We start from the raw sequence: 17,730 nt of genomic DNA, 5'->3' as shown, positions 1-17,730 counted from the left end.
GTAGTTGAGAGCTGAATGTCCAAGGTTACACGTTATATTGGAGGGATGGGAATGTGGGCAGAGGAGGTGGTATGGTTCTACTGGTAAAGAATGGCATAAAATCAGTAGAAAGATGTGACATAGGGTCTGAAGATGTTGAATCCTTGTGGGTTGAGTTAAGAAACTGCAAGGGTAATAGGACCCTGATGGCAGTTATATACAGGTCTCCCAACAGTAGCGGGATGTGGACTGCAGGTTACAACAGGAAATAGAAAAGGTGTGTCAAAAGGGCAATGTTATGATAGTCATGAGAGATTTTAACATGCAGCTAGATTGGGAAAGTCAGGTTGGTAGTGGGTCTCAAGAAAGTAAGTTTGTTGAATGCCTACGAGATGGCTTTTTAGAACAGTTTGTTGTTGAGCCTACTAGGGGATTAGTTTTACTGGATTGGGTAGTATGTAATGAACCGGAGGAGATCAGGGAGATTAAGGTAAAGGAACCCTTAGGTTGCAGTGATCACAATATGACTGAGTTCAACTTGGAATTTGATAGGGAGAAAGTAAAATCTGACATAGCAGTATTTCAGTGGAGTAAAGGAAATTACAGTGGTATGAGAGAGGACTTGGCCAAAGTGAATTGGAAGGAAATGCTGGCAGAGATGTCAGCAGAGCAGCAATGGCTTGAGTTTCTGGGAAAAATGAGGAAGGTGCAAGATAGATGTATTCCAAAAACAAAGAAATACTCATATGGCTGAATAGTACAATTGTGGCTGACAAGAGAAGTCAAGGCTAATGTAAAAGCAAAAGAGAAGTCATAAGACGAAGTGAAAATGAACAGGAAGATAGAGGATTGGGAAGCTTTTGAAAACTTACAGAAAGCAACTAAAAGGATCACAAGGAGGGAAAAGATGAAAACAATATCAAGGTGGATAGAAAAAGCTTTTTCAAGAATGTAAAAAAATATAAGAGAGATGAGAGTAGATATAGGACCGCTGGAAAATGAGGCCAGAGAAATAATAATGAGGGACAAGGAGATGGCAGATGAACTAAATGAGTATTTTGCATCAGGCTTCACTGTGGAAGACACTAGCAGTGTGCCAGATGTTGAAGGGTGGGAGGGAAGAGAAGTGAGTGCAGTTACTATTACAAGGTACTTAAAAATCTGAAAGACCTAAAGGTGCATAAGACACCCAGACCAGATGAACTGTACCCCAGGGTTCTGAAAGAGGTAGTGGCAGAGATTGTGGAGGCATTAGTAATGATCTTTCAAAAATTTTGGACTCTGGCATAGTTCCGGAGGACGGGAAAATTGCAAATGTCACTCCACTCTTTAAGAAAGGAGGAAGGTAGCATAAAGGAAATTATAGACCAGTTAGTCTGACCTTAGTGGTTGGGAAGTTGTTGGAGTCGATTGTTAAGGATGAGGTTATGGAGTACTTGGTGACACAGGATGCAGGGTGACTCGGATAGGTTAGATGAGTGGGCAAATTCATGGCAGATGCAATTTAATGTGGATAAATGTGAGGTTATCCACTTTGGTGGCAAAAACAGGAAAACAGATTATTATCTGAATGGTGGCCGATTAGGAAAAGGGGAGGTGCAGCGAGACCTGGGTGTCATTATACACTAGTCATTGAAAGTGGGCATGTAGGTACAGCAGGCGGTGAAAAAGGCGAATGGTATGCTGGCATTCATAGCAAGAGTATTCGAGTACAGGAGCAGGGAGGTACTACCGCAGTTGTACAAGGCCTTGATGAGACCACGCCTGGAGTATTGTGTGCAGTTTTGGTCCCCTAATCTGAGGAAAGACACCCTTGCCATAGAGGGAGTACAAAGAAGGTTCACCAGATTGATTCCTGGGATGGCAGGACTTTCATATGATGAAAGACTGGATCAACTAGGCTTATACTAATTGGAATTTAGAAGATTGAGGGGGGATCTTATTGAAACGTATAAAATCCTAAAGGGATTGGACAGGCTAGATGCAGGAAGATTGTTCCTGATGTTGGGGAAGTCCAGAACGAGGGGTCACAGTTTGAGGATAAAGGGGAAGCCTTTTAGGACCGAGATGAGGAAAAACTTCTTCATACAGGGAGTGGTGAATCTGTGGAATTCTCTGCCACAGGAAACAGTTGAGGCCAGTTCATTGGCTATATTTAAGAGGGAGTTAGATATGGCCCTTGTGGCTAAAGGGATCAGGGGGTATGGAGGGAAGGCTGGTACAGGGTTCTGAGTTGGATGATCAGCCATGATCGTACTGAATGGCGGTGCAGGCTCAAAGGGCCGAATGGCCTACTGCTGCACCTATTTTCTATGTTACTATGTTTCTATGTTTCTATACTTCATGTCTTCCAGAGAGAAGATTGACACAAAATGCTTATTAAGTTCATCCACCATTTTGTTGTCCCCCATTACTCTTCTCCAGTGTCATGTTCCAACCAGCACCTCTCTTTTACTCTTTATATAACTGAAAATTTTTGATATCCTTTTTGATATTATTGGCCAGCTTATATGTTAAAACTTTTCTCTCCTTATAGTTTTTTTAGTAGCCTTCAGTTGTTCTTTAAAAGCTTCCCAATCCTCTAACTTCCCACCAATTTTTGCTATATTATATACGCTCTTTTTTGCTTTGACTTCCCTTATCAGCCACTGTTTCCTCATCCTCCCTTTAGAATGCTTCTTCATCTTTGCGATGTATCTAACTTGTGCCTTTCTAATTTCCCGCAGAAACTCCAGGCATTGCTATTCTGCTGTCATCCCTGCTGGTGTCCCCTTGCAATCAGCTTTGGCTAGATAATCTCTCATACCTTTGTAGTTGCCTTTACTCCACTGTAATACTGATACACCTGACTTTATCTTCTCTCTTTCAAGCTGCAGGGTGAAATCTATCATATTATGATCACTGTCTCCTAAGGGTTCCTTTACCCTAGAATCCAAATCAAATCTGGTTCATTACGTAACACCCAATCCAGAATTGCTGTAGTGGACTCTATCACAAGTTGCTCTAAAAAGCCATTTCATAGGCATGCTGCAAATTACCTCTCTTGGAATCCAGCATCAACCTGATTTTCCTGATCTACCTGCGTACTGAAATCCCCCATGATGACTGTAACATTCCTTTAGTAAATGCCTTTTCTATTTCCTGTTGAAATATTTATCCCACATCCTGGCTACTGTGCAGGGGCCTGTATATAACTCCTATCAAGAGTCTTTTTACCCTTGCCTTTTTAAGGCGGGTACATTGACAGTATTTAAGGGGTAAATGGAAATTGTTGGAAAGATATGGGTCAAATGCAGGCAAATGGGAGTAGCTTAGATGGGAATCTTTGTCAGTATGGACCAGTTGGGCTGTAAGGCTGTTTGCTTCCTGTATACCTCAATGCCTGTATGAAATATTAATCTGACTGTTTGTTGGCCTTAGGTGAATGCCTGTGCCCGCTCCTCTGCAACTCCCAGATGAATGTACTTTCTCGTAAGGGTTAAGAAGCTGGACAAGTATGGATTTGTTGTTTACTGTGAATAAGATAAATGACGCTTTAAAAGTTTTTATGAATTCCTGCCTATTTTTCCTCCAATGATGATGCCTACCACAGGACAGTAAATTCTCATTTTATAAAGTGCACTGTATGATGGACTGCACCATTCCCTGCAGTCCAATGCTGTTTAGTTCTAGAAATGCTAATTGAACAAGACATGAAAATCTGATAGCCAGTTTGCTGTTTGCATATTGTCATGCTCTTTGCATCCTGCAGGAATTATGCACACTACTTAGAAGTTTTAATGCCTCCTTCTCAGAATTTATGTTTGTGGGAAAAACTTGTCCCTTGCTTTCCCTATAAGAGTTTTTATTACATGGTTTTAGGAAATTTAACAACTGTATTACATAAGCTTTATTACATCTTTATTTTATTTGCTTTTTTTATGCCCCTAAAAGTGAGCAAACTGCCAGTCTGCTCCTAACTGCATTTTCTCTTTCTAAACCTTGGTGAGAATGGTGAACCTAATAACAGAAAATTGCCCAAAAGCAATTCATAGAGTCTGAACTGGACGTGTGGCAAAGTGGAGAAAAGTTGTGGGAGGTGAGTGATTTGTGGTTAAAGATGCAGATTTTGGGCAGGTTTCTATCCGTAAAAAAGGAAGTAGAGTTGAGTGCTTGCTATGGATGGATTCAACATGTGCGACAAACGAGTCTGATAACTAGCGGGTGAGTTATGTGGGTGATTGTGGGTAATAGATGGTACATGCAGACATGCCTATAGAGGTTATAAAAATAGGGAGTGATTAAGACATGGAGGAGGTTGTAAAGACGTGGAGGGGGTAAGCACATGGAGGAGAGTTGGGAAAATAGGGAAAGAATTGAATTTGAAATTTTGGCCCAATTAGAGTTGGCAAGGTCAAGGATCAAATGGGAATAAACCTTAATTCAGGATTGTTGCAGATGAGGGAATCCTTGTATTGCATATGATTAAACTTTGGGCAGTCTGGAGATTGACACAAGGATGATGGTGGAAAAGAGACTGGTGGACTTGTGGTAGTGATGCTGGGCTAAAAGTACAGTTACGGTTGCTAAGATGAGTTTGAAGGTCCACCCGGTCAAAAAGATTGTTGAGGTTAGGATGCAAGGAAAGGAGCCAATGTGGTATCTGGAATTTTACTGGAAGTTGGAAAGGAAGGTTGGTCAACTTGGAGACTTTTGTTCCTAATTCAAAGCAATATCAAATTTGCCACTGGGTAGAATACGACCATGATGGTGAAGTAGAGCTGTTGTCTGATGTATGTGGAAGGTTGCGGAGGGAGCAGAATATCTCAGGATATGTTAGAAAACATATCTAATACATTTTCTGAGAAAAGAAAATATATTAGCACTCTTTGCTTAGATGGGTGCAAGACAGAGGAAGGTTGGCTGAAGGAGATGATTTCTTTGTGTTGAAGAGTTTGAAATCTTCCTTACTTCCTAACAGGTATCCAGAGTAGAAGTATGATTTCTCAGTTTTAAACGAACAGAAAATGCTGGAGAAACTGTGGAGAAAGCAACAATTGTTATTGTTTTGGCCCTGGGACCGGTCTTTATTTGTTTTCCATTATAGTTTCTCTGTGGCAAGCTGGTAGATCACTAAATGGTTGTGCACATTGGTTGTTTGTCAATCTTTGATGTAGTTTTTCATTGATTTTATTGTATTTCTCTATTCTACTGAGATGTCTATAAGAAAATGAATCTCAAGATATTATGTGGTGACATATACTGGGGATCCCCAATCTTTTTTGCACCATGGACCAGTTTAATATTGACAATATTCTGGCGGACTGCTGACCGGATGGGGGCGGGGGGTGTTCAAGTAGGGTTAAACTCACCTCAACATGTCTTTTACAGTAAGGGTTGCCAACTTTCTCACTCCCAAATAAGGGACAAAAGTAGCAGTCAAATCCCCGGACACTTTACCCCAAGAAAGACTACCATGACCATGAAACCTTGCATGGGCACCTGTGTGCGCATGCGTGACGTGTGCATGTGATGTGAGCATGTGCGTACGTGTCGATTTTTTTCCCCCCACAAATCGGTTTTGCTTCATCTTCCAGACTATACTGTATGTACATTATTTCTACTTTATATAGGCTGTGTATTTATCATATCATTCCTGCTTTTACAATATGTTAGTGTTATTTATTTTCGGTTTTATGTGTTACTTGGTATGATTTGTTAGGTCATTTTTTGGGTCTGCGAACGCTCAAAAATTTTTCCCATATAAATTAATGGTAATTGCTTCTTCGCTTTACGCCATTTTGGCACGAAAGGTTTCATACGAACGCTGTACCTTAGTGGGGGAAATACGGGACGAGGGCGGTCCCGTATGGGACAAACCAATTTAGCCCAATATACGGGATGTCCCGGCAAATACCAGATAGTAACCCTATGTTCAAGTTCAACAGTGCGTGACAGGGAATGAGGAAAGGTGCAGCTGACTCATATTGTTTCCTCACGGCCCGGTAGCACATGCTTTGTGGTTGGGGACCGCTGACATATACAATACATATATTCATAATGAATTTACTTTGAACTTTGGAATATGATCCAGCCAGACAGAGTAATGAACAAGCATACCACCAATGCAACCTTAAGTTTGTAGTCTTTACAGCACTTTATGGAGTCAGTAACCTTTTAGAATATGTGCATCCTGTAACTGTATTGAGTATTACTATGAGTATAAACGTGCTTAACGAGGGTAAAAAAACTTTGCTGTTGGTGAGCTATTGCTATTTGCTTCAACCAACAGAATTTAGCATTCACCAGTATCAAGGAAGTGGAGTTCCTTTGCTACTGGTCACAATACTACTATCCCTTCCCCCTCTGCACACATCAACTGCTTCCCCCCCACAAAGGAGGACTTCGCACCTGTGCAAAGCTTTCAGCATTGAGAACAGAATGAAACTGATGTCAGCAACACTAAATCATTGTCGTTTACTGTCAGGGCTTTAGAGCTCCTTGCAGGCAAAGGCAGTTGAATGAATTACAATTTCTTGGAGCAGCTGTAAGTGAGAGGTGATAGAGACAAGGACTGCCTATTGGTTTAAGCTGTTCAAAGGGATGAATAGGTGTCTTGTGACTTCACCTATTGTCATATCCCCATCCAAACAGTGCAGTGATCTTCCTGTGGCCTGCTGAAGGGTCTCGGCTCGAAACATCAACAGTACTTTTTTCCATAGATGCTGCTTGGCCTGCTGAGTTCCTCCAGCATTTTGTGTGTGTTGCTTGGATTTCCAGCATCTGCAGCTTTTCTCTAGTTTGTCAGTGATCTTCCTTCCCTTGGTTTCCTGCTTCCTCTCTTGAGCACCTCAACGTATTGCCCTCTTTTCTGGGAAGCACCTATTGTCCATTATTTGCTGCCTTCCTATGCGGTGTGTGCTCAGTGGGAACTCATTTGTCCTCCCATTTAGTTCCCACACCAAGCAGTTTACAATTGGTGAATTCCCTCTCAACTCTACTTCTTTGGCCTCTCTGGCAACTTTTCTGTACTCTTGCACTGACTCACTCTTTTCCTCCCCACACCATCCTCTGTCCCAAACTTGCTTCCTTGTCATACTTTGCCTCAGAAGACTATATTTATGAAGAATCCAGCTGCACTTCTGACGTGGTGCCAAGTAATGGGATTGTCATGGAGTCAAAGTGAGATACAGAATGGAAACAGGCCCTTCTGCCCAGTGAGTCAGTGCCGACTCTTAAGCATTTGCAGTAATCCTACAAACCCGTCAAAAGTCTCCCGCCATTTTACTTCTCATCTGGGGACAACGTAAGGAAAGTTTCACAAGGAAAGTTTTGCAATGGCCAGTTAACCAACCAAACCACACGTTTTTAGGATTTGGGAAGAAATCAGATCAGAGCTTGAAGGAAGCCCATACAGTCACAGGGGAAACGTATAAACTCTGCACAGAGTACTGGAAGTCAGGATTGAACTAGATCTCTGGTGCTCTGAGGCAATGGCTCTATTAGCTGTGTCGCAATGTCATCCACAGGTCTTGTTGGTGCGGATTGTTCACGAATTGTGCAGCGCAATTTAAGATTAGACGTAAAGAAATTCTTGTGTGCAACCTCCTTAATGGATGGGGATGAAAGCTGAAGTATTGCCAAATGATGAGCATTTCTCTGATTGGGAAAATAAATGGTTAGGTAGCTTCTGAGAATGGGGTGTGTTGTTCATAGGTTTGTGGAGATGGTAGTCTTAAAACAGGAGGGTTTGATAATGATGTTTCCTTTTGTCCTCCACAGCCGTTCCTCAGCAATGTCTATTACCGACCTCAGTTCCTCCGCCTGACACCACAGCTTTATCACCAAGCAGAGTTAATGATATCATCGCAGAGCCAGTACACGGGATTCGGAATGGGCTTTGGTAACTTGCCATTGAGCACTGGTGGGTTGCCTGCCTTCAAATTCCGTTCAAGACACGAAAGCGTAGATTGGAGGCGGTTCAGTGCTATAGACGTGGAGCGAGTGGCCAGAGAACTGGATATTTCTGCCCTCCAGGAGAACATCATGAGTGTGACCTTCTGTAACTTGGACTCTGAAAGATGTCCCTGCTGTCAGAACTTGGTTGACCCAGTCTTATTGAAGGTATTCAAGTTAGCCCAACTAAACACAGAATACCTTCTTCACTCTCAGGACTTCTTCACAAGCAGCATTCAAGCACTGGAGGAGCAGCTGCAGTTGACCATGGAAGAGTTGGAGAAGAGCAGGGAGGAAATAGCTAAGAAGACGGAGGAGCTGAAGGCAGTGAAAGAGGAGGGCCGACGCCGCAAGAAGATGATTGCCACTCTTCAGCTGCTCGTACAGGCAGGAGCCAATAACTATCACAAGGTACTTGTGCCTTCAACCTTGGTCCTATTTGTAAAGATTTGCCTGTTTATTAGTGAGAGTAGGTCACTTGTCTCTCAAGCCTTCACCACCTTTCAATACGATCTTGGCTGATCTGCCCCAGGCCTCATCTCCTCTACTTTGCCATTTCCCTAGAGCTTGCAATTCCTTGGTCTTTGAACAATCTGCTTCCTTTAAATCGCCCAATGATCCAGCTTCCGTAATCCTCCACGACAGAGAAGTTCAGAGATTCACCACCTGCTGTGAGAAGAAATTCCTGCAGACCTCAGTCTTAAATGACCATCCCCCTGTCATAACCGTGTGCTCTCCCTACCATATCTATCCTGTTCCTGAAAGATATTGTATATCCTAATAAGACCAGTCTCATTCTTCTAAATTGAGAAGGATACTTATCTAATTTCTTTAACCACTAATGATTGGACAGCCTTCTTATCCCTGAATATAGCCTAGTGAATCTGTCAGAAAGAAAGAAGGAAAGAGTCATTTTATTTTTCTCTTATAGACTGTGTCCAATGATGTAACTCTTATGCCTTTTCCTAAATAAGGGGACCAAAGCTGTGCACAGTACTTCAGGTGTGGCTTCATCAACACCGTGTACATTATTTCAAAACAACAGTCCTTTTGAGATAACCACTATTATTTTCCTTACTAACCACTTGCTGCACCTGCAAGTGCTCACACTTTTTGCAGCTTATGAGCAAGAACATTTAGGTCCCTCTGCACATTACTCACCCACATTATCTTTCCATTTAGATAATATGAAAGTTTATTTCAAATATGGCCGATTCCATGGACCCCTTGGTTAATAGTAGGGGTCCATGGCACAAAAAAGACTGGGATCCCTGCAATAGAGCCTTGACAGGATTGTTTTCCTTCTGGTGAAGGTGTTGCTTATGTTTTACACAAATTTGTGTGAGGCAGTGTCTCTGGGATGGAAAGCAGTTAATGTTTTGGGTTTGAGACTCTAAATCAGAGAAATCAGAATCAGGCTTAATACCATTGGCACACAGGTATGTTGTGAAATTTGTTGTCTTTGCGGCAGCAGTACAATGCATACATAGTAATAGAAAAATATCCACATAGGTGTAAGTAGGTGTATGTGTCTGTGTATTTTTGTTGTTTTACATTTAACTAAAAAATAGTTAAATAAGTAGAGCAAAAATAGAAATAAAAAAGTAGTGAGTTAGTGTTCATGGGTTCAATGTCCATTCAGAAATCGGATGGCAGGGGGAAGAAGCAGTCCCTGAATCAGTGAGTGTGTGCCTTCAGGCTTCTGTACCCCCTTCCTGATGGTAGCAATGAGAACAAGACATGACCTGGGTGACGAGGGTCCTTAATGATGGATGCTGCCTTTAAGGTGTCCGAGATACTATGGAGGATAGTGCCCATGATGGACCTGATTAAGTTTACAACTCTCTGCGCTTCTTTTGATCCTGTTCTGTAGATGCCCCCTCCCATACCAGGTGGAAAGTTAGAAAGCTTTTAAACTTTTTCTCACAAATGCTGCCTGAAGTGTTTCCAGCATCTTTTGTGCCCATTCACAAAATTTTCTGCATCCGTAGCTTTATCTTTGATTCCCAGAAGTGTTATGTGAATATGTTGCCTGCTTTGCTTTGTCAGTTTAATGTGGATAAATGTGAGGTTATCCACTTTGGTGGCAAGAACAGGAAGGCAGATTACTATCTGAATGGTGTCAAGTTAGGGAAAGGGGAAGTACAATGAGATCTGGGTGTCCTTGTTCATCAGTCACTGAAAGTAAGCATACAGATACAGCAGGCAGTGAAGAAAGATAATGGCATGTTGGCCTTCATAACAAGGGGAGTTGACTATAGGAGCAAAGAGGTCCTTCTGCAGTTGTACAAGGCCTTGGTGAGACCCCACCTGGAGTACTGTGTGCAGTTTTGGTCTCCAAATTTGAGGAAGGACATTCTTGCTATGGAGGGAGTGCAGCGTAGGTTCACAAGGTTAATTCCCGGGATGGTGGGACTGTCATATGTTGAAAGATTGGAGCGACTGGGCTTGTATACACTGGAATTTAGAAGGATGAGAGGGGATCTGATTGAAACATAAGATTATTAAAGGATTGGACACGCTAGAGGCAGGAAACATGTTCCCGATGTTGGGTGAGTCCAGACCAGAGGCCACAGTTTAAGAATAAGGGGTAGACCATTTAGAACGGAGTTGAGGAAAAACTTTTTCACACAGAGGGTTGTGGTTCTGTGGAACGCTCTGCCTCAGAAGGCAGTGAAGGCCAGTTCTCTGGATTCTTGCAAGAAAGAGTTAGATAGCGCTCTTAAAGATAGCGGAGTCAAGGGATAAGGGGAGAAGGCAGGAACTGGATACTGATTGTGGATGATCAGCCATGATCACAGTGAATGGCGATGCTGGCTCAGAGGGCCGAATGGCCTACTCCTGCACCTATTGTCATAAAACAGTAAAACAAAGATGAATAAGTGCTTAGAGAAGATTGCATCAGTCTTGTTCTATTATCTTTCTTAATCTGGATTCCGACCTAGTACCCAGTTTTTTATGTTTCTGTCACAGACAGCCTTTCCTTGTGAAACATTCACTTAAAGGTGCTATTTCAGTAAAAAAAATGCCAATTCCATAGAATGTTTGTGTCCCAAGCATATGTTGTATTCTGCTTACAGGTGTAATTAGGTCACCTAGCAGCAAACTCTCATTAGCAGGGATGTTAGTTATCTGACTCTTATGTTGTTTGGAGCATAGATATCGACTGGGTGTCTTGGGAAATTTGCCTCTCTAGATAGAGTCACATCCACCCAAGGGGACATTATGTCATCTAACAGGCATCATCTTTGACAAAATCTCCTCTGGGATTCTGACTTGGATTACATTCTCACGTTTCTGGTTTAAGACATGGTGCCATAAACAGTTGCTTGGTAAAACAGTTTCGAAGCCTGAAATTTGGAAGGACATTATTGTTAAACCATTGCTGTTTATTCAGGGGTTAGAACCAGCAAACACTAGAGAACTGTGAGAAACTGGACCCACCAAATTTACTCCGTGTGGTATATCTTTAGATGCTTGAAGCTACATGTGTAGATGTAGAAACTTCGGGAAGAAGTGGGGGGAGAAAACTGAAGCCTGTTTGGGTAAAGCCTAGCAAATTATATTTCTTGCCTCTGAGTTAGAGCACAGGGAGAGTGCACAAATGAAATTCAATAAGTTCAATAGGTACATTTAATGTCAGAGAAATGGATACAATATACATCCTGAAATTCTTTTTCTTCACAACCATCCACGAAAACAGAGGAGTGCCCCAAAGAATGAATGACAGTTAAATATTAGAACACCAACTTCCCTCTCACGTACAAGCAGCAGCAAGGCAACGACCCCCCCCACCAGCAAATAAACATCGGCGCCCTCCACCGAGCACTCAAGCGTGCAGTAAACTGTCAATAAAGACACAGACTTGCAGTACCCCGAAGATTACTTGTTCACCTGGTAATTCGACATACCACAGCTCTCCCTTTCTCCCTAATAAGGAAAAAAAGAGGAGTCCCTGTTTCACAGCGAGAGGGGAAACATAACAAACATCTCGCTGATTTATTATGTTAAAGGTCTGCTGTGTCACTTTTTCCGAGCTCTGTGCCCAGAGAATCGGCCCCAAGGCTCTGGTCTCTGGACACATAACCCCCGGCAGTTAACCGGCTGCTCCCGATGTTCCGTGTTCTCCCGTAACACCTCTGTCAGAAGCACCAGATTTGAATCAGCCTGTCTCCAGAGCCATGAAAATCCAGCACCCTGAGGGCGCGATAGTCTTCCAGGCTGCGTCCTTGGGCTATCAAAAAGCAGCTGGTTGTGAGGCTCTGAGAGCGGGTCCAATTTTGCAAAGAACTGAAGTTGGAGTGTAACTCCAGGTCAGAGTCTTCAAAAGAACCTTGAAAAGGGAAAAAAGAGACATCGAAGATAGAAATAGAGCTGTTTCCAAAGATGCAAGCAGAGGAGTCAACGTTTAGCGGCATCTTGACTTTGCTCCTCAGTCCGATTGATAGAGTTTCTGCTGTTCTGGAAATTAGACCTTAAAATGCCCACCTTTAATATCCCATTTATATAGTACATGCATGCGGGAAAGTACAATAGACAGTACTGTAACTGCTTTTACACTGTGAGCCCTGTACAGCTCCCAGCGGGCTAAAGTGCAGTTTCTGAGATGTTCAGACAATGCAACTATAAGACCATAAGCCAGGAGCAAAATGAGGCCATTCCTCCCATTGAGTCCACTCCACCATTCCATCATGACTGATCTATTTCCCTCTCAACCCCATTCTCTTGCCTTCTCCCCATAACCTTTCATACCCTGACTAATCAAGAATCTATCAACCTCTGCCGTAAAAGCACCCAATGACCTGGCCTCTACAGCCGTCCGTGACAACGAATTCCATGAATACACCACTCTCGCACTGAAGAAATTCCTCCTTATATTCATTCTAAATGGACATCCCTCTGTTTTGCGACTGTGCCCTCTGGTTCTAGACTTCTGCACCAAAGGAAACAACCTTTTCCCATCCACTCTATCTAGGCCTTTTAATGCTCAATAGGTTTTAATGTGATCCCACCTTATCCTTCTAAATTCCAGCAAGTACAAGCCCGGAGTTTTCAATTGCTACTCATAAGATAAGCCTTTCATTCCTGAAATCGTTCTTGCGAACCTCCTCTGAACCCTCCCTAATATCAGCACATGCTTTCTTAAATAAGGGGTCCAAAACTGCATACAATACTCCAAATGAGGCCTCACCAGTGCTTTATAAAGCCTCAGTATTACATTCTTGCTTTTATATTCTAGTCCTCTTGAAATGAATGCTAACATTGCATTCGCCTTCTTGACCACTGATTCAGCCTGCAAATTAACCTGTAGGGAATCTTGCACAAGCATTCCTAAATCCCTTTGCACCTTGGATTTTTGAATTTTCTCTCCATTTAGAAAATAACTTACGCTTTTATTCCTTCTACCACAGTGTATGACCTTATACTTCCCGTCAGTGTATTCCATGTGCTACCTCTTTGCCTATTCTCCTAATCTGTCTAAATTCTTCTGCAGCCTCTCTGTTTACCTGCTCCTCCACCTATCTTCATATCATCCACAAACTTGGCCTCAAAGCCTTCAATTTCATGATCTAAATCTTTGACATACAACATTAAAAGAAGCGGTCCCAGCACTGAGCCCTGTGGAATATCACTAATCACTGGGAGCCAATCCGAAAAGGATCCTTTTATTCTCACTCTTTGCCTCCTGCCAATCAGCCAATGTTCTATCCATGATAGTATCTTTCCTGTAATATCCTGGGCTCTTAACTTGTCTAGCAGCCTCATGTGCAGCACTTCGTCAAAGGCCTTCTGAAAATCCAAGTACTTAACATCCACCAATTCTCCTCTATCTATCCTGCTTGTTATTTCTCAAAGAATTCTGACAGATTTGTCAGGCAATATTTTCCCTTGAGAAAATCATGCTGAATTTGGCCTGTTTTGTCCTGTGATTTCAAGAACCCCGAAACCACATCCTTAACAATCGATTCCAACGTCTTCTGAGTTACCGAGGTCAGGCTAAAAACTGGCCTATAATTTCCTTTCTTCTGCCACCAACTCTTCTTGAAGTGTGGAAACATAGAAATATAGAAAACATACAGCACAATACAGGCCCTTTGGCCCACAAAGCTGTGCTGAACATGTCCCTACCTCAGAACCACCTAGGCTTTACCTATAGCCCTCTAGTTTTCTAAGCTCCATGTACCTATCCAGGAGTCTATCGTATCTGCCTCCACCACCACCGCTGGCAGCCCATTCCACGCACTCACCACTCTTTGCGTAAAAAACTTACCTCTGACATCTCCTCTGTACCTACTTCCAAGCACCTTGAAACTATGCTCTCTCGTGCCAGCCAATTCAGCCCTGGGGAAAAGCCTCTGACTATCCACACAGTCAATGCCTCTCATTATCTTGTATACCTCTATCAAGTCACCTCTCATCCTCCATCGCTCCAAGGAGAAAAGGCCAAGTTCACTCAACCTATTCTCATAAGGCATGCTCCCCAATCCAGACAACATCCTTGTAAATCTCCTCTGCACCCTTTCTATGGTTCCCATGTCCTTCCTATAATGATGCGACCCGAATTGAGCACAGTACTCCAAGTAGGGTCTGCCCAGGGTCCTATATAGCTGCAACATTAACTCTCGGCTCTTAAACTCAGTCCCACGATTGATGAAGGCCAAAGCACCATGTGCCTTCTTAACCACAGAGTCAACCTGTGTAGCAGCTTTGAGTGTCCTATGTACTTGGACCCCAAGATCCCTCTGATCCTCCACACTGCCAAGAGTTTTGCCATTGCTATATCCTGCCATCATATTTGACCTACCAAAATGAACCACCTCATTGACGTTGGCAATTTTCCATTCCTCTGAAACCATGCCAGAATCTATTGATTCCTGAAAGATCATTACTAATGCCTCCACAATGTCTTCAGCTACCTCACTTCGTCAGCCATTTCCTTGTCCTCTGTTACTATTTCTCCAGTGTCATTTTCCAGCAGTCCAATATCTACTCTTTACTCTTTATATATCTGAGAAAACTTTTGGTATCGTTTTTGATTTTATTAGTTAGCTTACCTTCATATTTCGTCTTCACCCCCTTTATTTTTTTCAGTTGGCTTCTGTTGGTTTTTAAACATTTCCCAATCCTCTCACTTCCGACTACCTTTTGCTGTATTATATGCTCTCCCTTTTACTTTTATGTTGGCTTTGGCTTCCCTTTTCAGGTGGGTTGAGTCACCCAGCCTTTAGAATGCTTCTTTGAGATGTATCTAATCTGTGCCTTCCGAATTGCTCCTGAAACTTCAGCCATCGCTGCTCTGCCATCGTCCCTACTAGTATTCCTGTCCAATCAGCTTTGGCCAACTGCTCTCTCATTGCTCTGTAATTCCCATTACTCCACCAGATGTAGTACTGATACATCTGACTTTAGCTTCTCCCTCTTAAGTTGCAGGGTGATTTCTATAATATTATGATCACTGTTTCCTGAGGGTTTGTTTACCTTAAGTTCCCTAATCATACCTAGTTCATTACACAACACTCAATCCAGAACTGCCTTTCCCCTAGTGAGTTCAACCACATGCTGCTCCGAAGAGCCATCTCGGAGGCATTCCACAAATTCTCTCTCTTGGGATCCAGCATCAATTTGATTTTCCCAATATATCAGTATATTGAAATCCCCCATGACTAACGTAACATTGTCTTTTTGATGTGCTTTTTAAAATTTCTTGCTGTAATTCATAGCCACATCCTGGCTTTTGTTCGGAGGCCTGTAAGTAACTCCATCTGGGAATTCTTACCCTTGCAGTTTTTTTAGCTCTGTACACAATTATTCTATATCTTCTGATCCTATGTCACCTCTTTGATTTAATTTTTTTTTACCAGCAGAGCCACTCCTCCTTCTCTGCCTACCTGCCTGTCCTTTCAATTGATTGTATATCCTTGGATATTAAGCTCCCAACTACAATTGTCTTCCAGCCATGAATTCATGATACCCACAATGTTATACCTGCCAATCTCTAACTGCGCTACAAGGTCATCTACCTTATTTTGTGTACTGTGTACATTCAAATATAGCACCTTCAGTCCTGTATTTGTCACCCTTTTCAATTTTGTCCCTCTTTTTACACTGCAACTCATCCCACTAACTGCAATTTTGCACTATCATCTGCTTTATTGACAATCTCACTATCCATTACCTCTGTTTGTAAACCAATATCTCTCTCCTCAGCCCTATCACTCTAGTTCCCATCCCACTGCCAAATTAGTTTAAACCCTTCCTAATAGTTCTAGCAAACCACCCCACAAGGATATTGGTTCTTCCTGGGTTCAGGTGTAGCCTGTCCCTTTTGTACAAGTTATACCTTCCCTTGAAGAGATCCCGATGTTCCATAAATTTGAATCCCTGCCCCCTGCACAAACACCTCAGCCACGCATTCTGTTCTTGTGCATGGCACAGGCAGCATTGCAGAGATTGTTACCTTGCTTTCCTACTTTCTACCCAGCTCTCTAAATTCAGTCTTTAGAACTTCCTCCCTTTTCTTTTCTATGTCATTGGTACGAATATGTACAAAGTCATCTGGCTGCTCACTCTCCCCTTTTTGAATGTCATGGAAATGATCCAAGATATCCCTGATCCTGGCATCTGGAAGGCAACATACCCTTTGGGTCTCTCTATCGCGTCCACGGACTCTCTTCTCTACTCCTCTAACTATGGAGTAGCCTATCACTATGCAGTCCTTCTCTACCCCTTCACTCTGAGCCACAGCACCAGAGTCAGTGCCTGGGGCCCGGTTGCTGTGGCTCTCCCCAGTAGGTCGTTCCCTCCCCACAGTATCTAAAACGGTATGCTTGTTATGAGGGGTACCACCAGAGGAGTACTCTGTACTGGCTGCCTATTTCCCTTCCCTCTCCTGACAGTCACCCATTCACCTGCTTGCTGCAACCTAGGAACGACCACTTCCATGCATCTCCTATGTATCATCTCTTCAGTCCCCCGTATGAGCCGAAGATCATCGAGTTGCAGCTCCTGTTCTTTAACACGTTCTCTGAGGAGCTGCAGCTCAGTGTAACTGGTGCAGATGTGGTTATCTGGGAGATTGGAGGTATCCCAGAATTCCCACATCTCACACACAGAACAAAACACAGCACCTGGGCTATTTCAATCCCATAACTCTACACTAACAGATGAAGAATGAGCAAGAAAAAGCTTACCAGATACTTACATTGCTCACGCCTGTTTTTGCCCAAGCCTGTTGAGCCAAAGCCAAAAGTTTCCCCACTCTAACACTGTCCCACTTCAACAATAGCCACTCTGCTTGCCTCTACCTTATTTTTATTTGACCATGCTAATGAATCCCAAAACTCCGAATGGCCACTGTTCAAACTCCACAAAAAAACGTTACGAAGCGTTGATTTTTAAAGCTCTCTCCTAGACTTAGGTGAAGTCATCTTCACTTTTCGCCTCTGAACTCTGGTTGGCTTCTGTTCAAGCTCCGAAAAAGTCAGCAAATGGTTATTAGACTTTCTACTGATTTGTATCAGTCAGTACTTTGTGAACAGCAACTGAATAAACAAGGTTGGTGAATCTGTAGTTAAAGATGGTATCATGTAGCTTGGTTTAAAAAAAAGAGTTTTAAACACAATCAGTCCCAAACTTTTTATTATAACTTCCTGAGAGAGAACATGGTCATTGATACTTGATTGAAGATGGATATTAGTTTCATCAATTTAGGAGGAATGTAAAATTTTGAAAGAAATAATGTAACTTGATTGGATGTAACTTTTAAAATAAACAATGCAGTTTTCACAATTTTTGATATAAGTGTGGGAAAATAAA

The 17,730-nt window shown here is 42.5% G+C and overlaps 1 protein-coding gene across 5 annotated transcripts in view; it reads left to right on the top strand.

The window, feature by feature from the left end:
* The window catches only part of LOC134345467 (cilium assembly protein DZIP1L-like), a 237,246-nt gene that overhangs the window by 18,826 nt on the left and 200,690 nt on the right, over positions 1-17,730 (top strand). For 4 of the 5 annotated variants that reach the window (XR_010017710.1, XM_063046168.1, XM_063046170.1 and 1 more), the window contains one exon: positions 7,741-8,325. Coding sequence is in view for 4 of the 5 variants with exons in the window: in XM_063046168.1 (XP_062902238.1) it covers positions 7,816-8,325 (510 nt within the window). In the remaining variant the exon portion in view is untranslated. Of the gene's footprint in view, positions 1-3,399; positions 3,474-7,740; positions 8,326-17,730 lie in introns of all 5 variants that reach the window. The other variant, XM_063046169.1, reaches the window with a different exon arrangement.

Source organism: Mobula hypostoma, chromosome 4 (assembly GCF_963921235.1).
Source record: "Mobula hypostoma chromosome 4, sMobHyp1.1, whole genome shotgun sequence".
NCBI lineage: Eukaryota > Metazoa > Chordata > Chondrichthyes > Myliobatiformes > Myliobatidae > Mobula > Mobula hypostoma.
Note: the sequence above shows the minus strand (reverse complement) of the source record. Positions and strands in the feature narration are given on the sequence as shown.